Genomic DNA, 23,079 nt, shown 5'->3' on the forward strand with positions numbered 1-23,079 from the left:
CCTATGAGAAGTGCACCATTTTACATTAAACACAAAGGAAAAAGTTGGCACCGTTCATTAATGTACGGATGGATGAATGCATCCGTCGACTGTGTCTGAATTCTACCTGTGAATCTGGATGTTGCTGCTGTCCAGAGACACAAGGCCATTGGCTGCAGTCCTGCGGGATCCTGTTGGAGGGCGCTCCAGCATCTCAATGGGGTACCAATACCTCACCAACACACCTTCACTACGGAGGTACGTCTCCACCTGGACCAACTCGTTCACCTGGGGACACACACAACACAGCACGAGTGTCCAAAAACACATCAAGGTTTAGAAGGTTTGAGGAAACTTTACTGTAGGTCATCTTTCCTACATAGGTGTCTATAAAATATTTGTTTTCATAAAAACTGCTTTAAACAATCCTAAAAAGGACTATGACAAATTATGCGGGTTGGAGTGTAGGTTTACGTCAGCTGTTTAAAGGCTAAGCACCACTTAATGGACCTCCATGAATATTTGACATTATTTTAGTGACTGACATATATAACTATGAATTAAAATGAAAATAGCAGCTTAATTTGCTTTAAAACTGACAATTTTATTAAATTGACGGAAAAACCCGAGCTCGCTACGGAAATTCTTGAACGCGACCGTGACGTCACTGGTGGACAACAGCTGAACAACGCCACGGTAAAACACCGTTATGACTGACTGTTATGACAGTATCTAGCTAGCTAAATAACCAACATTATTCATGACAATTTAGCTTATTGCCTAGCAATAAGCTAAACTCAAATTTAGAGGTACCGTTATTCTTGTAAATGTGATCGAAGTCGAACTCGAATTCATCCGACACTATAAACCTCCGTAATGCAACTACGTAGCCGAGTATAATCTGAGCCACCGAGTTTAGCAAGTCAAGCTAACGTTAACTAACACCAACTAAAACAGGCGAAGTGAGTGTCCTTACCCTGTTTACCTCCATGTTACAGAGGCTCTTGAACACCTTTCGTTGGTGTCCTTACATGCCCATATTGTTGGAAAAGCGCCAGTGAAATGAGCTACAGATAACGGAGTGAGCGGAGGGTCCTTTCCAAAGTGCCCGTTTAAAGTGGACAGATTTAGTCCATTTTCTGGATATTTTTGTGATCTTTGGGCCATTTGTGCACAGATGTCCCACTGTACATTGAATGATTGCAGCCAAAAACAACACACCCTTTCGTCATTTTGCATTAAATTAAGTGCAGCTTCTAGAGTTGTTGTCCACCGTCTACGTCACAGGCAAGACGCCTATTAGAGTTTCCCAACACCGTGGGGAGGGACCAACGGTCTTTTAAACCTTATTCCTTCAATTAGTAAGAAATAACATGTTTTCTGACTATCAATAAACACAAGTTAGGAACTCAAATTCCACTGTATTTATTTGTTTGACACTTTCATATCGCTGCTGCTTATTAGCTTTATAAATGATCACCTACTGTAAAGTGTTACCAAACTTTTATAGAGAACTTACAGAGTCCACATCCAGCACCACTCCATGGAGGCCGAATGTTTTGAGCATGCCACGGATGGCAAATTTGGGCAAAGCTGTTCCTCCTGTGCTGCTGCCCGTGTTATTACTGTCAGGACACCGTATAACCACCGTCAATCCTGAGGGGATACACAGAGAACAGGGAGAGCATGAAGAACAAATAAGAGTTGTCTTAACAACTGTAACTCATTTCCATCCTTCAGAGAGAGTGAGGTATAAGGGGAGGATGAGAGCAAGAGACTGAAAATGGAATGTGTGTGTGACTGTAGGTCAGTGAGGAGGTACCTTTGCGGACTTTGTCAATGGTAAATTTGTTGGCTTCGTCCTTAATGTCCTCTATTGTGGGGAGGTAAAGGTCTCTGGGAATTCCTCCATTCTCTTCGTACAGGAACTCCACCGTCTGACGGGCAATGTCCACCATTCCTAACGAACGCACAGACACAGAAAACTCTGATTTCCAGACATCAAGTGCACCCTGTTTTAGCCGTTCACATACTGTGCCAATTTCCTTGGACCTGAGGTCTGTGCGCAAATCAAAAGTTATTCACCAAAACTAAACAATTCTTACCGAGTTGGAGCGCTCCCTTGATCTGATCCAGTCCTGATTTCCTTTCTGCTTCGTTCCTGAAGCGGCGGCGGATAGTAGGGAACACTTTGGTCTCCCAGGCTTTCACCAGCAAGGCATAGTGATCCTCCTACAGACAAAGGGTGAGAATAGGGTGGGCCACAGTAGAAAGAGCAACAAATTATTTTACCAACAGAAAAAAGAGCATTATTTAAGAGAATGATTATTCTTTACTTTTGTCATATTTCTTTTATATTAAAGATATCATTTAGACGTACCCTTGGCACATCGTCATCATCTTCATCGTCACTTTCATCATCAGCGATTGGTGGGGGGTGGGGGTCCGGCCCCGAGGTCACTAGGTTCTCGTAGCTTAGTTTCACTTTGTAGCAGCAGGAGGCATCGCTGTTATACTCTATTAACCAGAGACAACAGAAGAGAGTAGAATGATTGAGAAGGGTTTTGCTTTAAATGCACACTACACAGAAATGAATAAAGACCTAACAGATTCCTGTATGAATATGAAAATATATCCCCAAGTTATTATTATACCTGGGGTGACAAAGTAAACCTGAAACAGAAATCAGCACATATTCCTGTATGGGACCAATTTCAGGGCTGGAAAACAGTGGCCAGGGCATAATTCATCCATTACGATTTAACTGGATTATGAACCGTGTGTGGCGGCACGGTGGTGCAGCAGGTTAGTGTCGCAGTCACACAGCTCCAGGAGCCTGGAGGTTGTGGGTTCGATTCCCGCTCTATGAGGAGTGTGGTGTGTTCTCCCTGTGTCTGCGTGGGTTTCCTCCGGGTGACTGTCTGTGAGGAGTGTGGTGTGTTCTCCCTGTGTCTGCGTGGGTTTCCTCCGGGTGACTGTCTGTGAGGAGTGTGGTGTGTTCTCTCTGTGTCTGTGTGGGTTTCCTCCAGGTGACTGTCTGTGAGGAGCGTGGTGTTCTCCCTGTGTCTGCATGGGTTTCCTCCCAAAGTCCAAAAACACACATTGGTAGGTGGATTGGCGACTCAAAAGTGTCCGTAGGTGTGAGTGAATGTGTGTGTGTGTGTGTGTGTGTGTTGCCCTGTGAAGGACTGGCACCCCCTCCAGGGTGTATTCCCGCCTTGCGCCCAATGATTCCGGGTAGGCTAGGTAGGAATGAATGAACTGTGTGTATTCCAAAAAATGTACGTTTTAAGTGAGCATCCTGCTATTAATCACTTTATATTTTCCTAAATGTTTGAGGCAAAAGCAGGAATAAAAAAGGCAAATAAAGATAAATCTAGATGACTCTGTGTGTGTGTGTTAGTTATAATATTTTTGTTAATATTAAGTTGTTGTAAATGTCAGTACAGTGACACTGAAATTCTTTTTTGTCTTTTCAAGAACTGCACTTAATTCAACCAAGAACATCTTTCAAGACAGGCGATGTATCCCAATTTCAGGTTGACTTTATCATCTTAAACAATGTGTTCCCTGTACTCAGTTGCTGGACAGTCAGAAATCTCAGCAGCAGGACAGGGCTATGTAACAAACAGTATTCTCACACTACTCTGTACTGTTCATTCTCATTCTGGCAACGTAAAGAGAAAAGCCTCACGTTGCTGAGCAGTGGCGACTGCGGCAATGCGGCAGGGAGGACCATGAGACCCAGAGTCGGATGCTACGCTAGCTCCAGCATCGTTATCGCTGTCTGAAGCCATGGCGAAGGGCAAAGCCTCAAAGTTGGCACTGATCTCCTCAGACAGGTCCATACACAGATCGGCTGCGTTCCTATGAGCCTGGCCCTCCGCGAAGGCAAACGACCGGCATCCAAAGTTAGCGCGGATTTTCGTGTTCTAGAAATCAAGAGAGAGTGTTTGATGAGTACAACTGTACATAGGCTGTCAATTCAAGTTCCTTGCATTAAATATCAACAAACAATTCACATTAACAACAGTTAGCTTTGGCTCCTTGGGTTCGTAATTCACCTTAATCTTTTAAACAGGTGTAGAACTCACAGTAGTCAATGAAACGACAACGACTCTAGCAAACATTTGGCATTATGCACGCACACACACACACACACACACACACACACACAGTGAAGGACTGGCGCCCCCTCCAGGGTGTGTTCCTGCCTTGCGTCCAATGATGGGAGGTGTTGTAAAGTACCAAACTACAGACAAAATAAGTAAAGGAACTCCTTCATTCCACACTCTATAAGACAATGTGAAGCTGTGTGTAAGGACATTGCAACTGTCATATTGCTTGTCATTGTCTGCAGATGTTGTTATACATATAACGTGCTTTATGTATGTGCTGCCTCTTATACGTCTGATGATGTGTTTTGGAGTTGGTGCATGTAAAACAAAGTGGACAAACAGCATACATAAAGACAGAGCCCTAGAGCAGTGCTAACTTAACAAAGCATAATTTCCATTTATAGAGAACTGGTTCCATATGAACATCCACTGCTCACCTTCTTCTGAATGTGGACCACAGGCCACATGCCTCCAGCAACGTCCTCCAGGTAAGGGCTGAGCCGTTGACCACAGTACGTGAAGTAGACCCTGCCTTTAGGAGCCTGTCCTGGAGGAGGAGGAGTTCCTTCCAAACGCTCCCAGCCAATCCCAGCTACATCTCCTGAGAACACCAGACCACAGTGGAGAGCGGATGTAACTCATGTGCTGTGCTCATGCCATTCGATCTCAGCGCTAAGGGCTTCAACTCATTTTACACGAGATGTAACAAGACGAAGCTCAGACACTCCAGGATGAGGAGAACAACTTGAAAAATCAGCCTTAATGATGGTGCTTGTCATTTATAGAACTATAATCCCCAACTAACTCATTGGACATTGGGGAAATCCATCTTAACAGTTGGAGGAACATTCAAGCCCCTGAGAAGCTGTAAGTAAACAGATGCTCATATGTACAGCGGAGTGAAATACATGAAATGTTGCCCAATGAGAGAGGTAAATATACAGGCACTAACTGGTTAATCAAAAACAGTGGATGTCTGTCTTTTGTGTAATGATTATCTCTCCTGGTAAGCAAGAGTGAGCGGACTTACAGATCCACTGGGTCCATCACAAGTGTGTCAGCTTTTTTGGCAGGACAGGAGTACGTTTACTTCTTTTGCTACTGAATTTAAACTTAAAGGCTAAGCACCACTTAATGGACCTCCATGAATATTTCACGTTATTGTAGTTACTGACATATATAAGTATGAATTAAAATGAAAATAGCAGTTTAATTTGCTGTAAAACAGACAATTTTATTAAATTGACGGAAAAACCCGAGCTCTCTACGGAAATTCTTGAACGCCGCCGTGACGTCACTGGTGGACAACAGCTGAACAACGCCGCGGTAAAACACCGTTATGACTGACTGTTATGACAGTATCTAGCTAAATAACCAACACTATTCATGACAATAGCCTAGCAATAAGCTAAACTCAAATTTAGAGGTACCGTTATTCTTGTAAATGTGATCGAAGTCGAACTCGAATTCATCCGACACTATAAACCTCCGTAATGCAGCTACGTAGCCGAGTATAATCTGAGCCACCGAGTTTAGCAAGTCAAGTTAACATTAACTAACACCAACTAAAACAGGCGAAGTGAGTGTCCTTACCCTGTTTACCTCCATGTTACAGAGGCTCTTGAACACCTTTCGTTGGTGTCCTTACATGCCCATATTGTTGGAAAAGCGCCAGTGAAATGAGCTACAGATAACGGAGTGAGCGGATGGTCCTTTCCAAAGTGCCCGTTTAAAGTTGACAAATTTAGTCCATTTTCTGGATATTTTGGGATCATGAGCCATTTGTGCACAGATGTCCCACTGTACATTGAATGATTGCAGCCACAAACAACACACCCTTTCGTCATTTTGCATTAAATTAAGTGCAGCTAGAGTTGTCCACCATTTACGTCACATGCAAGACGCCTATTAGAGTTTCCCAACACCGTGGGGAGGGACCAACAGTCTTTTAAACCTTATTCCTTGAATTAGTAAGAAATAACATGTTTTCTGACTATCAATAAACACAAGTTAAGAACTTAAATTCCACTGTATTTATTTTGTTGACACTTTCATATCGCTGCTGCTTAGCCTTTAATTCGTCAACGTTTGAGAGCGTGTCTTCAATTTCTTTTACGCCAGAACCTCTCAGCAACATTTGTCAAAAGCCACATTGATGATTGCGTTTTCACATGTTTCACCAAAACAAACGGTACACATTTAGTTCTTATTAAAGTAATGATGCTATTACTTATTATTATTTGATTAAACAAAAAAATGGTGCAGAACTTTTCAGAATTCTCAATTCAACGCATTAACCACATCTGGTGTAAAATGGGCTTTAACAGACTTGATTACACAAAAAGTGGAGCGCAGTGAAAGTGGAAGGACAGACACAGTGACTCTTGAAAGCAGGAAAAAAATAAAAAAAAATAATCCCCAACTCACCAGGAAGCAGAGATACATCTAGTCTTACACTCTTCCACTGGAGCAGACTGGAGCCATTATAATGTACAGCCCTCCCATTACTGAGGAAGAAAATGGGAGAGAGGGAGGAGAAAGAGGTAAAGCAAGAGAGAGAGAGCGAGGGAGAGAGAGATGGAGAGAGGAGTGAGTCAGAAGACATGGAGTATTAGATGAGAGAGAGAAAAATCTAAGGAATGTATGTCCAAAAGTTTGTAAACACCCTTTTAAAATGCGGACATTGAGTATTTTACTGGAAAAATAATTAATGTAAAGGGGACCTTCTGAAGCAGCTACAATTGAGGCAAAGGACACAGTGCCCAGTGCAAAGCACAGAACAGGGGGTTTAAAGACTCCTCTCATTGAGCTTTGGAGCAGTTTTAACCCAACATCACAAACTCCAAATAAATAGCTTTAAAAAGAAACGTTGGATGAAGCATCAACAAACTTTTGGGCATATTTTGTAGAGAAGAGCTATCCAAAATGCATGACATAAAAAACAATAAAAACAATACTTGTGAAAGAGACAGGTGCCAACTGGATTGGTCCATGCTCCGTCTCTCTTTTCCGCTTCTGTGGCAAAACCAAAAGATACGATTGGGCCGCTGTCATCCTCAGAGTCTCCGTAGGACACGATTTCTATTTCCCAGTAAAAGGACGGTGCCTGACAATGGGAATAAAGAGAAAACCATGAAGTGACACTCAATTTTAAAATAGTTCAGTTAGCTTTCAGTAGGGACGTCATAATCCTTTCTCAGGCTGTGTTTTCACACTGCATTAACAGTTGATCCCTGTGACTGGCTCATCATCGAAACAAGACATTTACCGAGATACTGATCACATCCCATTTTTCTGTGCACCATTCAAATGAAATCTTGCGCTCCATGGCTCTCTGTACTCTTCACAGCCGCAAGGGTTGGAACAACAGGGCGGAGCTACATGACATCATATTGTAAATGGGGACAAGCAGCATTGCGTTTATACACAAATTCAGCTTTGTCATTCAACACAGTAGCTGTAAAGAGCAACAAGTAGGTTGTATATAGCTCTGATAATTAACCACCTCAGGATCAGGAGCTAGATTTAATCACAAACGCTGTTACACTTCTCTTTTAAACACGTATACAAACAACGTCAAGATACGGGATGCGTATTAACGTCCAGTATCAACAGAGCCCAACGGACTAGGCCTGTCTGATGCATCAAAAAAGATATACAGGTCGCAACAACGGTGTGTTTCCAACAATGGTTTGATATCTGCCCCCAGAATTGCTACCTGAACAGGAACTGGTGATGTGGCGTAGATGAAAGTGCCTCTGGGAAGGCCACCCCCAGCACTGGGGTCCGCAAGAAAGGTCACAGAGGTCAAATGGGAGGAGAACATGCAGGCACGGACAGGTGGGAAAACACGAGACGGACACCATGTGATCTCCTTTGGCTGAGAGAGAAGACACAAAACAAAACCTTGTTAATTAATTAGAGCTTCTGCTAGTGGCACTTCATGGAGCAGGTGTTTAAAATACTTCTGAACATAATCTCCTGGCAGGTCTGCATATGATATTAAATACTGTTGCATTTCTCTTCATGAAGATACACAGGTCCATTCACCTGTCTTCTATCTGTCTGGAGAGGAGGAGGAGGAGGACGAGCACAGTCCCGATACAACATCCTCAGTCTCTCACACTGAGCTTCCACAACACCCAGTCGCTCACCTGCACACAAAACCAAACAGAAATAGTTACAGGACTGCAATTTAGATTTGCGCAGGCACACAGCTCCAGGGACCTGGAGGTTGTGGGTTGTAGTCCCTCTGGGTGACTGTCTGTGAGGAATGTGGTGTGTTCTCCCTGTGTCTGCGTGGGTTTCCTCTGGGTGACTGTCTGTGAGGAGTGTGGTGTGTTCTCCCTGTGTCTGCGTGGGTTTCCTCTGGGTGACTGTCTGTGAGGAGTGTGGTGTGTTCTCCCTGTGTCAGTGTGGGTTTCCTCCGGGTGAATGTCTGTGAGGAGTGTGGTGTGTTCTCCCTGTGTCTGTGTGGGTTTCTTCCAGGTGAATGTCTGTGAGGAGTGTGGTGTGTTCTCCCTGTGTCTGCGTGGGTTTACTCCGGGTGACTGTCTGTGAGGAGTGTGGTGTGTTCTCCCTGTGTCTGCGTGGGTTTCCTCTGGGTGACTGTCTGAGGAGTGTGGTGTGTTCTCCTTGTGTCTGCGTGGGTTTCCTCCGGGTGACTGTGAGGTGTGTGGCGTGTTCTTCCTGTGTCTGCGTGTGTTTCCTCCGGGTGACTGTCTGTGAGGAGTGTGGTGTGTTCTCCCTGTGTCTGCATGGGTTTCCTCCGGGTGACTGTCTCTGAGGAGTGTGGTGTGTTCTCCCTGTGTCTGTGTGGGTTTCCTCCGAGTGACTGTCTGTGAGGAGTGTGGTGTGTTCTCCCTGTGTCTGCGTGGGTTTCCTCCAGGTGCTCCGGTTTCCTCCCACAGTCCAAAAACACACTTTGGTTGGTGGATTGGTGACTCAAAAGTGTCAGTAGATGTGAGTGTGTGAGTGAATGTATGTGTGTGTGTTGCCCTGTGAAGGACTGGCGCCCCCTCCAGGGTGTGTTCCCGCCTTGTGCCCAATGATTCCAGGTAGGCTCTGGACCCAACGCGACCCTGAACTGGATAAGGGTTACAGACAATGAAGGAATGAATAAATATTAGCTTCTAATTGTCTGTGATAATATTAACAATAGTTCAGAAAATGGCAATTTAGCCACAATTGCTTACATAATCGAGATATTTTATTTCAAATATATTGCCAATTTCCTTCATTTTCTTTACTACTATTAGTTAAAATAGTGTTATTCACAAATTATTACTAATTTAATATTAGTAAAATAACAAGGAATATTGATTAATTAACCCTAATTTAATTAGTTAAATTTGTAACAGGATGAGTCAAGACGTCTAGCACTTATTATATATATTTATTACAGTATGACAACTGAAATCATGTCTTTCTTGATTTGACATTCAGGCAGAACATTTATCAAGGTGTCCATACTGACTTTTGTATGGCAGCATCTAAGCTTGAAGTATCCTATGGATTCCAGCCAATAAAATACTTTGTTTTTTTTAAAGTCGCTCAGAATAAGCCTTAAAATGTCAATGTAAATATCTCTGGGCTCTGCAAATTCCTCTAGCTCCTCGTGGGGGATCCCCAGGCGCTCCCACGTCAGAATCCCTGCCCTCACCTGGACTGCACTCCTGTGCTACCAGATTAAGAACCTCCACGGCAGCAGGACACTGCTGGATGAACTCTTCACAGAACGAACTGTCCTCCAGCAGCTGAGCCATCACTAAACATGCTCTGAGAGGGGAGATAAGTTTAACAGACACATTCATTTAAGACGACACGCTAACAAGCTACATTTACATAAGCACAGAGATAAGAAAGCAAAAAGGGAGCTGTATAAAAATCCATTATAGAAAATATTTAAGGAAAGACAGAGGATTACTACAGTAACTAGGGTCTTGCTGACTTTGTCATCATTATCACGTTTTTGTTTTGTTTTAATTAGGATTTTATTTGAAGGAGCACCCTGTCATTTTCTGCAATGATTCTTCTTAAAAGACAGCCACTACACTGACACCCTGTGGCCTGGATGTTAGAGCTAGCCCCAAATACTCGGCTGTTCCGGTACTCGTCTGGCTATCGATAAAGCCACCACTCCATCTATATTCAGGTGTGATTTACAGTGGTGTAAAAACACCAGGCTCCACCCGTATTCAGCCTCATCAACATTAAAGTCCAGAATGAAGCCTAAAACAGCCCAACACCCAACAACAATCTACTTAAAACGAAGCGTGGCAAAGCTACAGTTAACTTTCTCAGCTTTACACCTCGAATTAGACCAGACCACTTCCACAAAGCTCTGGTTAACTCGTGTACTCTGTGCCATTAGCCACACAGTGTATGTGTGAGTTAGCAGGAGCTACAGCACAGACTCGGGTTTTAAAGCAAGCGTCGGACGCAGATTTTCTGAATAACACACCCCCACACTGACCATAAGTGGGAGCTGATCTATGGAGCCCTCGGACAGGTTAATTCAGGGACTACCAAGCACTTGAATTTTTTTTAGCGATAAAAATGACAGATTGCTCCTTTAAGAAAACCCAACGACCAGAAGAAGAAGTGTTTAAGGGTAATCTTAAGGAATAACTCAATATGTTTTATTTAACCAGCCACTGATGTCTGGACGAGTTCTGCTTTCTGACCTGGTCCTTATCTCAGCCAGCAGACGAACAGCAGCCATAACAGGACTGGAGCCGTCTCCAGAGGCTGGGAGAGACGTGTGGATGGAGAGACTGCCCTCTTGAGGAAGCAGCATCGACTGGACCGCCTGCACCACCTTCTCAGTGATGGACAGCTTATAGAGGGGCAAGGCCTGGAACAGAATCGGGAACCAACAATTTCAGATCAGTGTGCATCACAAGCACCAACTTCTCCCATAGGTATCGGGCGGGTTTCAATCCCTCCAGAGAACACATTTCCACAGCTCAATGCTGGGAGGCTTCATACCCTCCTAAAATAAACCTTTTTCTGAAGAGCTTTTACAAGCGGTATGTGCACAATGGGTGAACTTTAAACTAGCGGAATTCATTAATTATAAGGGAGTAACAAATAATGCATAACTGAAAACCAGATGAGTACACAGGCAACAAATACAATAAAATGGGTATTAAAACAAGCCAAAACACAGGAGTGAAATGACCGAAACCTCACCTCCGAGCGGGGTGTGCAGAGGCGTGAGATGGGAACGGTCAGAATGTCAGAGGCCTGACACGCTCTGCGATATTCACAAGAGGGGAACTTGACTGTGGCGATTTCTTCTTGTTCATTAATAGACATGACCACCCCAACACTCCCCAGGACACCTGTACCCACCACCTACAAAAACAGGCGAGTCAAGATTAGAAACACTCCAGAAAATCAGCCGTAACTTTCCTGCCACAAGAATTCAGTCAAAATACCTTGAAAGTTACAAAGGAATATTCCAGGCCATGGACAATTAAATGTAAATCATAGCGGTACACACCAATTCTTCTTTAAATATTTACATGTGCTTCTCTACTGCACTAATCTAAATCCCTCTTTTTACTGTTTTCCAAGAAAACGGCAGCCCATTGATGGAAGAATATTTGCTGGATTCTCCTGCGATCCACACCAGCTGCTCACCTCCATCTACTGCTGCCAGCCTTGGACCACTCACCATTACCCGCCGTCATCAATTACACTGATGGAGAACTGGAAATGACGATTCCAATTATTGTGGCCCCACTATCACCATTATCATCATTATTATTGTTAGTGCATTTATCCCCATTACTTCCATCACATTTCTATCAGTAGTTTGATCAGAGAAGGAAGGGCCCCCCGTCTTGTGAGTCTTGGTTCCTCCTGAGGTGTCTCGAGGGAGCTTTTCCTTGCCACCTGTTCTGATACTAATTCTGAAAAGCTGCTTCGTGACAACGTCAGTTGTAAAAAGCGCTGTATAAATACATTTTGATTGATTGATTGAGTTCTTAAACATGTGATTGTCACTGTCCACTTTTCTCTTTTTTGTACAGAGCAGTTGAGAAGATTGCATTTTATTTGTGTGTGACGTTAACCTACCACTGTAGACTGCCAAGCACACTCTGGAACTGTGATGTCACTGCTGCCCTGAAAATTGTTTTACAAGTTCCATAATTGGCACAGACTGTAATAAACTAAATGAGATCACACAAACTTCCAAAAGACTGCGAGGAGAGTTTTCTCAGTCTCTCCAGAGTCACCTATTAATTGTAACTACTGTATATTTTAATGTGGAACAGAATTTGATCAAAAACTAAGGTAGCACAATGCATCTGCTGCCTCACTTAAGATGGAAAAGACAGTTCTATTAAGAAGCTTAAAGGCCACAATGTATCTGATGTGTTTATTTATTTTCAGCTCGTCTCATTTGACTTCTATTTTCAAACTAAAATGGCCTATATCCATGGCTTCACTATCAACCATAAATGAACACTGGTCTAGCCATTTCTAACCTGGACCTCAGAGCCAATCTTGATGTTCTCCTTGAACCCTCCTAGAGCACAGAGAGCTGCTACGGCCTGTCTGCTGATCGCCTGCAGCTTTGCCAGCTTCCTGCCGCTGCTGCTGCCATTCTCCAGAATACTCTCCGCATATTTCCCCAGCTGTGGAATGTACATCAGCGCCCGGGACAACACCTGACACACATGAGGAAAGGAGAAGAAAACAAATTAAGAAATATATATAGCACAAATTGATGGACAGAAAAGGAACATGTAAAGCCTCCATTAAAAGAAGTTTGGCTTTTCACATTTGAATAATGCTGTTCACTCATAAATCCTTCACAATTCAACATGAATAACTGACATTTTAATTTTTTAAGAGCAGGAAATTCCAATCCGACTATAAGGATATGTTCGGTACTTTTTCATACTTTAATTTGGCATGTTTCAAATTACACCCAAATAAATGCCCTAACCTTCTCTGCAGTAGTGGTCCAGATCTGAGCAGTGTTCGACTCTGGAGCAGTGAGGAGACTGTGAAGGAGAGCGATCACTTCAGCAGCCATGCTGTTCGCTACATGACCGCTGATAAAGGGACGGACTGGATCAGACCTGAGAAAAGACAGAAGGAGAGAAAAAAGTACAGATCGAAAGGAGGAAGAGGTAATTGACTAAATGATGTAGCACTTAAAAGATCACATGAACCTGGTGGCACTGAGCATGCATTAACGGCGCCAGTAGGGTTAGGTACAGCCTTAGTCACCAGGGAGGCCAGTGTGGATTGGATTTACGGTTTTTGACGCTTAAGGGTAAGGTAGGACTGTGAAGCTGACTTGGAGGGTGGTGGGTCTGGGACGCCAGACTTCACTGTTGTACGTTCTGGAGGTATTGTGAGCTTAATTCAGTGAAACACTGACGAGGGGAGGTGCCTACCTGATGACCCCTGTGAAGAGCTAGTGATGCAGTGGGTGGTGTGGGTACTCATGTGATGGGTTTAATAAGTAACTGTTGATGTTAAGGGTCGCGCTACTTGCTGATCGGATCATGAACGGCCACAGCAACCTTAGGGTGTAGCTGGAGGATTGGAACAATAGTAATTATGTGGCTGTAGGTAGGAAGAGAGTGGGGTGGGCCCTATGTGAAGCTCTAATGGATTGACACAGGATATTTTACATCTTATCTTGTGTATGATTATAAAAATTACATGTGAACTATCATCAGTAGTTGCTCAAATAATCAAATCAAATTTATTTGTATAGCGCTTTTTACAACTGATGTTGTCACAAAACAGCTTCACAGAATTCCAGTAAGACAAAGTTTTAACATTAAATGTAAAGACGTAAAGAATGTAAAAATCCCTCAGGAGAGCGATGCGCCCAACAACACGTCACCCAAAAGAGTAGCTTTCCTCTGTTTTCTCTCTTACCTGGCCAGTTCAGCGTTTCTATCCCTGCACACCACAGTCTGGGCACTTTTCTTCTTGTCCCCAGTACTGCCTCCTCCGGATGTCTCCTGCACGAGGGTCTCCATTGGAGGTCCCACACTCACAATAAGTCCAGACTGAGCCCATTTACTGGCCTTTCGCAGAGCTGCTGAGGCCTCTTCAGTGATCACTTCGCAGCTGCCCGTCTATTAACAAAGAGGGAGACGTACAAAGTTAACTTTTAAAATAGAATACAAAAAACAAGAAGCGATTCTTCATTATAATATATACAGGAGGTCCTCGGGTTACGTCAGTCCCGAGTTAAGATGTTTCGTGGTACCGACACATCTCCTGTATAAAGCCTTGTTTTGACGTTTTGAAGTGATTTTGCGTAGTAAACGTCGTAACGTGAACTTCGTGTGTGGTGTGCGTGGCGCGGCGGAAGAATACACGGTTTACGCGGCTCGGGACCGAGGAGGATAGGTGTGAGGATAGGATAAGTGCTTACAGTATGTTATTTACGTACAGTGTGTACGTATGTTCCGTCTTACACCGAAAATTGGTTTACGACGCGACGTAGGAACGGACCAACGTCGTAAGTCCAGGACCCCCTGTACGTATATTATTATAAAATGGGCACTCCAAATGGGAGTGGCCGAGTTTACAAGCTGACACATCGCGGCCACTAGGCATCAGTATAACGACTGTTTCAAAATGTGAAGAAGAATCATTTTATAAAACCACTGATGGCTCCTTCGACTGCAATAATTCATGATATATATGGGCAGACGTCTTGCTCCTTTAACTACAATAAAATATCCTCCACAAACATTAAGCAGATGATGCATTTGACATCACACAATTAAACAGTGATAATAAAAAGGCAGATCAGACCTTGGTCATATCTCTGTCCATTTTGACCACCTTCTCCATGTTTGCTCCAGTACCAAGTCGAAAAGGACGTCCCTCTGAGCTACTGCGGGGCGAGAGAGATTAAATAAATAGAAGACATGAAGAGCGTTTATAAGGAAATTTAAATTTTGTCTTAAAAAGAGAGATCAATTAGTTTTCTCATGTTACCTGAGCAATGGCTGAAGTACTTCATGTGAGGACTGGTCCTCTCTCTTGTGGATGAAGATTGAGAGTTTCCCGTCCACAGCTTCTCCTTCTTCTCCGGCATCTTTATCAATCTTGAGGCTGCTCTTGGGGCTGGCTCGCGTGAGACTGGTATCTGGCTCAGAGGAGGCAGGGGAAAGCAGGGTCTGGCAACCTGTGGCAGAAACAGCTATTGTAAATATACAAAAAAAAAAAAACCTCCCCATATTAAGTTTTGCTTTTAAATTTGACAAACTAAAAGTGTTTGGAAATGTTGAATTATGCGTGTTTTCTCAAAATAGACTCCTGCAGCCGACTAAAAGCCACTGCACACAGGGCATTGTGCAGATAGTACAAGAGACATTTTAAGAGTTAACTGCAACACCGTGATTGAGTTTATAACTCTCACCAGGTACCACATAGTCAGCGAGTTTTGCCAGGAGAAGAGCTGCGATTCGAGAGGCTGGGTCACTGGCATCCTGCTGCTCCGAGTCCAAAGCATTAATGGAGTAGCTCCAAGACGGTAGCACCACATTCCCACAATCCTCCACGCTCATCAGGGGCAGAGCAGCACGACACAGCTGTAAAATGATCAGCACCAGTTTCGGAGAAGGCCTCTGGTCCAGGAGCAGGGACAGGAGCTTAGAGACACAGGCCGGCTGACTCAGGATCGCTTTACCTATGTGACTCCTGAGAGAGAGGGAGAAATGTATGGAACTGAACCACATTAACACACCTCTATGAGAACACAGGTTTGATAAATAAAATGTACACATATGGATAGTAATTACATAATCAAAGAGTTAATAAAAATGCACCAAATTAAGGTGCTCATTACTTGTACTGGCTTAAATCCTTATGAAAACCTTGGGTAACCGAATGCATGTAAACATACAGACAGTCTGTACACATTATACTCGTTTAAAGACCATGTACTGTCCATGAAAGACCGCTTCGGGTCAACACGTGTTTACCTGGACAGGTCGTTAAGTAGACTGAGCACGTCTTGTAGGGCGTCGTTTCCAGCAGCCTGATTACCACAGCACTCCGTAGCTCTCGCCAAGTGGTTTGTCAATAGACTGGACACCTGCCGAGCGAGACCAGAATGCACTCCATCTGTGGAACCACCTACAACAAACAAACATACAAACAAACACCTACATGAATAAACGAAATAGACAAAATACAGGAGAAAAATCAATGCATTTCAATGTCCATTTGAATTCAGAGTAGAAATCTAGAATAATAACTGGCTTTCTCAATATCACTGTTGCTATATTTATTAGTAATAAGGAGTGTAGTTAACGCAGGCAGCCTGGAGCAGAGTAAACAGGGGAAGATGATGTGGTGAACATGATTAGATTATGACTGTCATTAGAACAAGAAACTGGAGACATTCAGGGATTTCAGTAGTTTGAAAGCTGCATTTCTAAATCTGATTGGATGGCACTAAAAAAATCTCCCTCATAACCATCTAAAAAGTAAGGTTTTTGAAAACACTTGTACAAATGGTATAAATTGAAGCATAAATTGTTGTTAAAAATGTTACCAAAAAAACCCGAGGGAAATATCTACAGCCTGGTTATTCAACATCTGTAACCAGCTTTGAGACACATTTATGAATGAATATTTCACATTATTTTAGTTACTGACATATATAAGTATGAATTAAAATGAAAATAGCAGCTTAATTTGCTTTAAAACTGACAATTTTATTAAATTGACGGAAAAGCAGTTAATTCTCGCTACGGAAATTCTTGAACGCGACCGTGACGTCACTGGTGGACAACAGCTGAACAACGCCGCAGTAAAACACAGTTATGACTGACTGTTATGACAGTATCTAGCTAAATAACCAACATTATTCATGACAATAGCCTAGCAATAAGCTAAACTCAAATGGGAACCAACAGTCTTTTAAACCTTATTTCTTGAATTAGTAAGAAATAACATGTTTTCTGACTATCAATAAACACAAGTTAAAAACTTAAATTCCACTGTATTTATTTGTTTGACACTTTCATATCGCTGCTGCTTAGCCTTTAAGAAGCTTCTTTGTTCGCTTGTCAGTGTTCTCATCATAGTATTGTATTAAAACACACAACTAAACCCCAATTATAATCTACTGCAATTTACTTGTTTAAAAAACTAAATCTAACACTCCAGCTTCAACCTAGCAACATTCATAAGTTATTATACTGTATAAAATATAACCAATGTCAGCATCACTGGATATTGTGGGGCGATGATCCCACGAGCCTTACTAACTCAAGCTATTCCCAAAATAGCTGTACTCTTATTACAGGACTATACACACAGCAGTAAATCACAGTACCTTCCACCTTCTCCCACTCTATGCAGCGGTTGGCAAGCACCTGGAAGGCAGCCCAGGCCATGGTCGCCACTTTCTGCTTCTTGGTCTGTTTCTCATTGGAGCTGCAGTCTCTTTGACTGCTCAGACTACAGAGCTGATCCATCAGCTGAACCAGGCCGCTACGAACCAGACACTGCTCCTCACTCCTGAAGAGGAAACCATATAATTCAGGGGTTTACATGACATTACCCTGATTACAAGAGAAAGTGAAAATGACATGCCCTTTTATCCATATTTAGTAATCGTTTGGGGACAGAAGACACCAACTGACCCAGTTCTGAAAGCCATTTCTTAAATTATAAAAGATTTTAGGTGCACAACTGTACTAGGCCTCATTTGTATTTTCATCATTGATCTTTACAAACAAATTTATCCAGATTTCCTGAAACTTGAGCTCCGGGTGACTGTCTGTGAGGAGTGTGTTGTGTTCTCCCCGTGTCTGCGTGGGTTTCCTCTGGGTGACTGTCTGTGAGGAGTGTGGTGTGTTCTCCCTGTGTCTGCGTGGGTTTCCTCCAGGTGACTGTCTGTGAGGAGTGTGGTGTGTTCTCCCTGTGTCTGCGTGGGTTTCCTCCGGGTGACTGTCTGCGAGGAGTGTGGTGTGTTCTCCCTGTGTCTGTGTGGGTTTCCTCCGGGTGACTGTCTGTGAGGAGTGTGGTGTGTTCTCCCTGTGTCTGCGTGGGTTTCCTCCAGGTGACTGTCTGTGAGGAGTGTGGTGTGTTCTCCCTGTGTCTGCGTGGGTTTCCTCCGGGTGACTGTCTGTGAGGAGTGTGGTGTGTTCTCCCTGTGTCTGTGTGGGTTTCCTCCGGGTGACTGTCTGTGAGGAGTGTGGTGCGTTCTCCCTGTGTCTGCGTGGGTTTCTTCCGGGTGAATGTCTGTGAGGAGTGTGGTGTGTTCTCCCTGTGTCTGTGTGGGTTTCCTCCGGGTGACTGTCTGTGAGAAGTGTGGTGTGTTCTCCCTGTGTCTGTCTGGGTTTCCTCCGGGTGCTCCAGTTTCCTCCCACAGTCCAAAAACACACATTGGTAGGTGGACTGGCAACTCAAAAGTGTCCGTAGGTGTGAGTGAATGTGTATGTTGCCCTGTGAAGGACTGGCGCCCCCTCCAGGGTGTATTCCCGCCTTGCGCCCTGAACTGTATAAGGGTTACAGATAATGAATGAATATAAAAGATAAAATCCCTGCAACTATGGATTGCACTCAAGCTGCTGGGCTACACTTTTCCTGTTAGTTCCCTTTAAACCCAAACATGATCACATCACCTCCTGCAGATGTATTTCAGCATTTGCCAACAATAACAGCCTAAAATAGCCCTAGTCCCAACCTATTTGGAACATGCTGTAGGCGTGATGCAGGTTGGTAAGAAAATTTAACTGCATATAACTGTCCCAACTCTTCTGGAATCATGTTTTTAAATTCTACTTTAAAACAGTGAAACAGTTATTCCACGACATGATGATAATTCGTCACATGAAATATGAAGTCTATATTATACCTGATTCATATATACACTGTCGCACGCATTAATACATTCATTCACACCAAGGCGCTTCTGTAATATCTCTGTGTTCTTGCCTGGTGTAAGGGATGATGCAGAGAAGCCCAATGCTGTTGGCACATGCGATGGGATATCGAGCGCAAAGAGAAACCACAGACGTCATTGTCTCTCCAAAAGCTTCCTGAACCTGCTCCACCATCCCTCCACACGTCAGCTCCTCAATCCTGAAAATCAGCACCAAGAAATGACATTTAAAAACAAAAATTAACCTTATATTCTCCATTTTGCTGCTATTTTAACAACATATTGTTCATATGTACACAAGTTATATAGAGGACCTGAATATAAACGAGTGATTTGAGTTATTCTTGGGTTATAAGAGTGGAAATGTATTTGATGAAGCAATGCAAAGGGACATTATACTCCTGTAGACCAATGGTGAGCTTTGGTTCATGTGCAGCTGCTCCAAAACAACCCATTCCATTCCTACAAGTTGTGTGTGTCACATGTGTACATATGATGTTTGGCCATCAGTGAAACATACCTGGGTCCACCCTGCAGCACCATAGTGACCGGTCCGACCAGGTGAGTCACTCCCCCGACTCTGACAGCAGCAGTGAGGAGCTCCCTCATGTGGACCAGAGCCTGCTTCCTGGTGCTGCCTCTCCTCCAGCGAGTCTGAGCCGCAGCCAGAAAACTGCTGCTGGATACCTACGATCCCAACAACGACATCAGTCAGCAGCAGGTAGTTTAGCCACTTAATAAAAGCTGCTTAACTTATTGCCAAAGATAATATCACATAAAAAAGTAGTTTTTTAATTCTCTGAAACACTTTTACTTAGTTTAGTGATGAATGAACCAAAATACATTTATATATATACACATTATATATACACACACACACATATATATATATATATATAAATTTGGAATTAGATTCACTTTATTGGTCACTCTGCTCGCACACAGAGGAATTTGTTCTCCGCGTTTAACACAATCCGTGCCGTGAAACACACATTTACACACACACACACACACACACACACACAGGCAGTGCGCACACACATGCCTGAAGCGGTGGGCAGCCCTAGGCACGGCACCCGGGGAGCAGTTAGGGGTTAGGTGCCTTGCTCAAGGGCACTTCAGTCATGACCTGCCGGCTCTGGGGATCGAACGTGCATTCTTCCGGTTACACGCCCAGTTCCCTAACCACCAGGGCACAGCTGTTTCAAGCTGTGTATTCAACTCTATGAGCACTGGGCAAGTGGATCTCTAAAATAGTGTTCACATATCCTCAAAGTGATTCCTTAAGATAACAGCTGTGTAGGAAATAATCTCACACCAGTATACTCACTGCCTGGTCAGGTGTAGTGCCTATAAAGGCAAAGAGCTGGCCCAGCAAGACACTGTAAGTTGGCTTGTCTCTGCTGTCTTCAATGGCCAGAGACTGCAGCAGTGTAAAAGAGCTGCTTCTGTGACTGGTTGGGTGATGACGTCTCCTATAGAATAGATTCCACATGAGACACTGTTTTTCTTTCTTTAGCTGCTCAAACAGAGCCAGGGCACAAATAGGACAGCTACTACTTCTACTGGTACTAATAGTACATGGACTCAGAGGTCGAATAAATACAATAAAAACCAATGAATCAATAAAATTAATAATTTAAACCGTAGGCTGCATGCTGGAGCATAAACAGAGACTATTCTGTGGTAAATGGGAACTCTAGGAGCATATAGATCCATTAGGTATTTTACAGAATAAATTGTGAAATCAAATCATTTGTACCAACAGACGACTCCTCGTTAACAAACCGATCCTCACGGTCTGTGAACGTAATCAGCTATTCTCTGTCAGAGTAATGATACCTCTGTGTGCCATGAGCAAACTCCAGGTCCTGGTTTGCGATCATCTCCAGGTCAGAGGGAGCCGACATGCTGCGCAGGAAAATCGGCTGCTTCACCATCGGAACCATCGTCTTTGTGTCTGACACTGATTTACAAGCTGAGAGCAAAAGACACACAGATTACTCCTCTCTGAGACTACACACGGATGCTCTTCAGGTAGAGGGAACCTGCATTATTGATGTAAATGTATGTGTGTGTGTTATAGTACAGAATAAGTAATTAATTACCTGGTGTGCTTGTGGGTGTTGAGGCGAGGCTCCTGCAGTGAGGTGCGATGGTGACGTGCAGAAGCAGCTCGGAACGATTCATTAAACTCTTCACCAAGGCTTTAGTTTTGGCTAAAGGGACAGCACTTCTAGACTGCTGCATGGAGTTGACCTCCTGGAAAAACTTCTCTCTACAACACACACACACACAACAATAGTCTCTAATGTTCAGATTACTCCATATTAAAAGCAGAAATGAAATGTTGCAGAAAGAAAAACACTACATTTTTATCAAAGGTTTGACCTGCCTTGTTCAAAATACCACAAGGGTCAAACACCACAGCAGCATTCTCCCACTGTCTGTAAAGGTCTGTTCTGAATGGCTGTTTTCAGTGCTTGTTCCTTTAAACAATAATAAGCCATTGCTCTTCCTCTACCCCTCTGTTAAGCAAAACGCAAAAACAACAGCCATTTCTGCTTGATTCCCTTATTTCCCTGTGCTTGTTCTTTCTGTGATTAGAGATATTCAGATGAGGAAGCGAAACAATTCTTATGTCAACTGATGTCAGATGGGGAGCCAACTGTGAACAACTCACTGAATCCTGTGTTTTCTGGCTTAGACAGTGAACAAATAACAGAGAGGAAGGTCTTATTTCATCATTTCAGAGTCTGTAGGTTCCAGATGCACAAGAAATGTGTGTCAGTTTGTTTCATAACATCCTCTTTAACCTTGATTTAAAACATTACCTTAATGCCACGACTGCATTCTCTAGATCACTCCAGTCTAGAGGAACCTCCTTCAGAGAGCACAGAAGTTCAAGCTCCTTCATTTTGCTCTGGGGACACACACACAAACCTAATTAAGTATCCAGTCTTATCCAGCTGCTGCCCTGAAATGAACTGTTTTAAAACGAAAATATTTACATGGCTTTCAGCACTGTCCTAAATTTACAAAAAAAACCTCAACCTTCAACTTACCTCAAAAAAGTGGTAATCATAAAAAAAGGGTGTGTTGTTCTCTAGTTTTCCCTGTTGAGCCTCATCCACCTCACTCTGCCATTTTTGTTCCAGCTCAGCAACACTCTAGAAAAAAAAAAAAAAAAATTATAATTCATTCATTCATTATCTGTGACCCTTATCCAGTTCAGGGTCGCGGTGGGTCCAGAGCCTACCTGGAATCATTGGGCACAAGGCAGGAATACACTCACACCTATGGACACTATTGAGTCGCCAATCCACCTACCAACGTGTGTTTTTGGACCGTGAGAGGAAACCGGAGCACCCGGAGGAAACCCACACAGACACAGGGAGAACACACCACACTCCTCACAGACAGTCACCCGGAGGAAACCCACGCAGACACAGGGAGAACACACCACACTCCTCACAGACAGTCACCCGGAGGATACCCACGCAGACACAGGGAGAACACACCACACTCCTCACAGACAGTCACCCGGAGGAAACCCACGCAGACACAGGGAGAACACACCACACTCCTCACAGACAGTCACCCGGAGGAAACCCACGCAGACACAGGGAGAACACACCACACTGCTCACAGACAGTCACCCGGAGGAGAGGAACATAATAGCTACATAAATCACACTGACACTATAAGGTTTAAAAACACCTCTTACAATTAGTGAATTCATCTACTTTAAGTTGTGGTCAGTAGTTCTCAATTCTTATCATCTCCATAGAAACAATTTAATGAACTGGGAAGCTTTGGATCAGCTGCAGGAGGCAAAAATTTACCATACACAATGCCAACTGTGATCTAGAGGCATATAAAGCTCGACAGCAATGGGCAGTGCAGCAGTAAGACTGTGCTTTCTGGCGTAAACAAGAGCCATCCAATATTTTTGGGATTAGTCTGAATGGTGTTTATGATCAAAACTAATCATTCAATATCAGCGCCTGACTTCACTAATGCTCTTGTGGTCTAAGGCCATGAAATATATACAACAAAGTTCCAGAATCTAGGAGTCTAAGTCTTCCC

At 43.4% G+C, this 23,079-nt stretch overlaps 1 protein-coding gene across 4 annotated transcripts in view; it reads right to left on the reverse strand.

Annotated features, from left to right (window-relative positions):
- Window positions 1-23,079, reverse strand: part of LOC136676491 (probable E3 ubiquitin-protein ligase HECTD4) — a 70,776-nt gene that overhangs the window by 19,393 nt on the left and 28,304 nt on the right. For 3 of the 4 annotated variants that reach the window (XM_066653562.1, XM_066653560.1, XM_066653563.1), the window contains 29 exons: window positions 22,056-22,160; window positions 21,825-21,913; window positions 21,099-21,268; window positions 20,833-20,968; window positions 20,321-20,465; window positions 19,511-19,677; window positions 19,044-19,190; window positions 17,437-17,621; window positions 16,076-16,229; window positions 15,511-15,791; window positions 15,087-15,276; window positions 14,901-14,982; window positions 14,010-14,212; window positions 13,060-13,195; window positions 12,596-12,778; window positions 11,292-11,456; window positions 10,784-10,953; window positions 9,760-9,875; window positions 8,148-8,251; window positions 7,816-7,977; window positions 7,055-7,203; window positions 6,525-6,604; window positions 4,535-4,698; window positions 3,674-3,911; window positions 2,360-2,496; window positions 2,085-2,211; window positions 1,802-1,939; window positions 1,499-1,635; window positions 107-267 (listed from right to left, as the gene is read on the reverse strand). In XM_066653562.1, coding sequence (XP_066509659.1) covers window positions 107-267; window positions 1,499-1,635; window positions 1,802-1,939; window positions 2,085-2,211; window positions 2,360-2,496; window positions 3,674-3,911; window positions 4,535-4,698; window positions 6,525-6,604; window positions 7,055-7,203; window positions 7,816-7,977; window positions 8,148-8,251; window positions 9,760-9,875; window positions 10,784-10,953; window positions 11,292-11,456; window positions 12,596-12,778; window positions 13,060-13,195; window positions 14,010-14,212; window positions 14,901-14,982; window positions 15,087-15,276; window positions 15,511-15,791; window positions 16,076-16,229; window positions 17,437-17,621; window positions 19,044-19,190; window positions 19,511-19,677; window positions 20,321-20,465; window positions 20,833-20,968; window positions 21,099-21,268; window positions 21,825-21,913; window positions 22,056-22,160 — 4,421 coding nt within the window. The remainder of the gene's footprint in view (window positions 1-106; window positions 268-1,498; window positions 1,636-1,801; window positions 1,940-2,084; window positions 2,212-2,359; window positions 2,497-3,673; window positions 3,912-4,534; window positions 4,699-6,524; window positions 6,605-7,054; window positions 7,204-7,815; window positions 7,978-8,147; window positions 8,252-9,759; window positions 9,876-10,783; window positions 10,954-11,291; window positions 11,457-12,595; window positions 12,779-13,059; window positions 13,196-14,009; window positions 14,213-14,900; window positions 14,983-15,086; window positions 15,277-15,510; window positions 15,792-16,075; window positions 16,230-17,436; window positions 17,622-19,043; window positions 19,191-19,510; window positions 19,678-20,320; window positions 20,466-20,832; window positions 20,969-21,098; window positions 21,269-21,824; window positions 21,914-22,055; window positions 22,161-23,079) is intronic. The other variant, XM_066653561.1, reaches the window with a different exon arrangement.

This window comes from Hoplias malabaricus, chromosome X2 (assembly GCF_029633855.1).
Source record: "Hoplias malabaricus isolate fHopMal1 chromosome X2, fHopMal1.hap1, whole genome shotgun sequence".
In the NCBI taxonomy this organism is placed as follows: domain Eukaryota; kingdom Metazoa; phylum Chordata; class Actinopteri; order Characiformes; family Erythrinidae; genus Hoplias; species Hoplias malabaricus.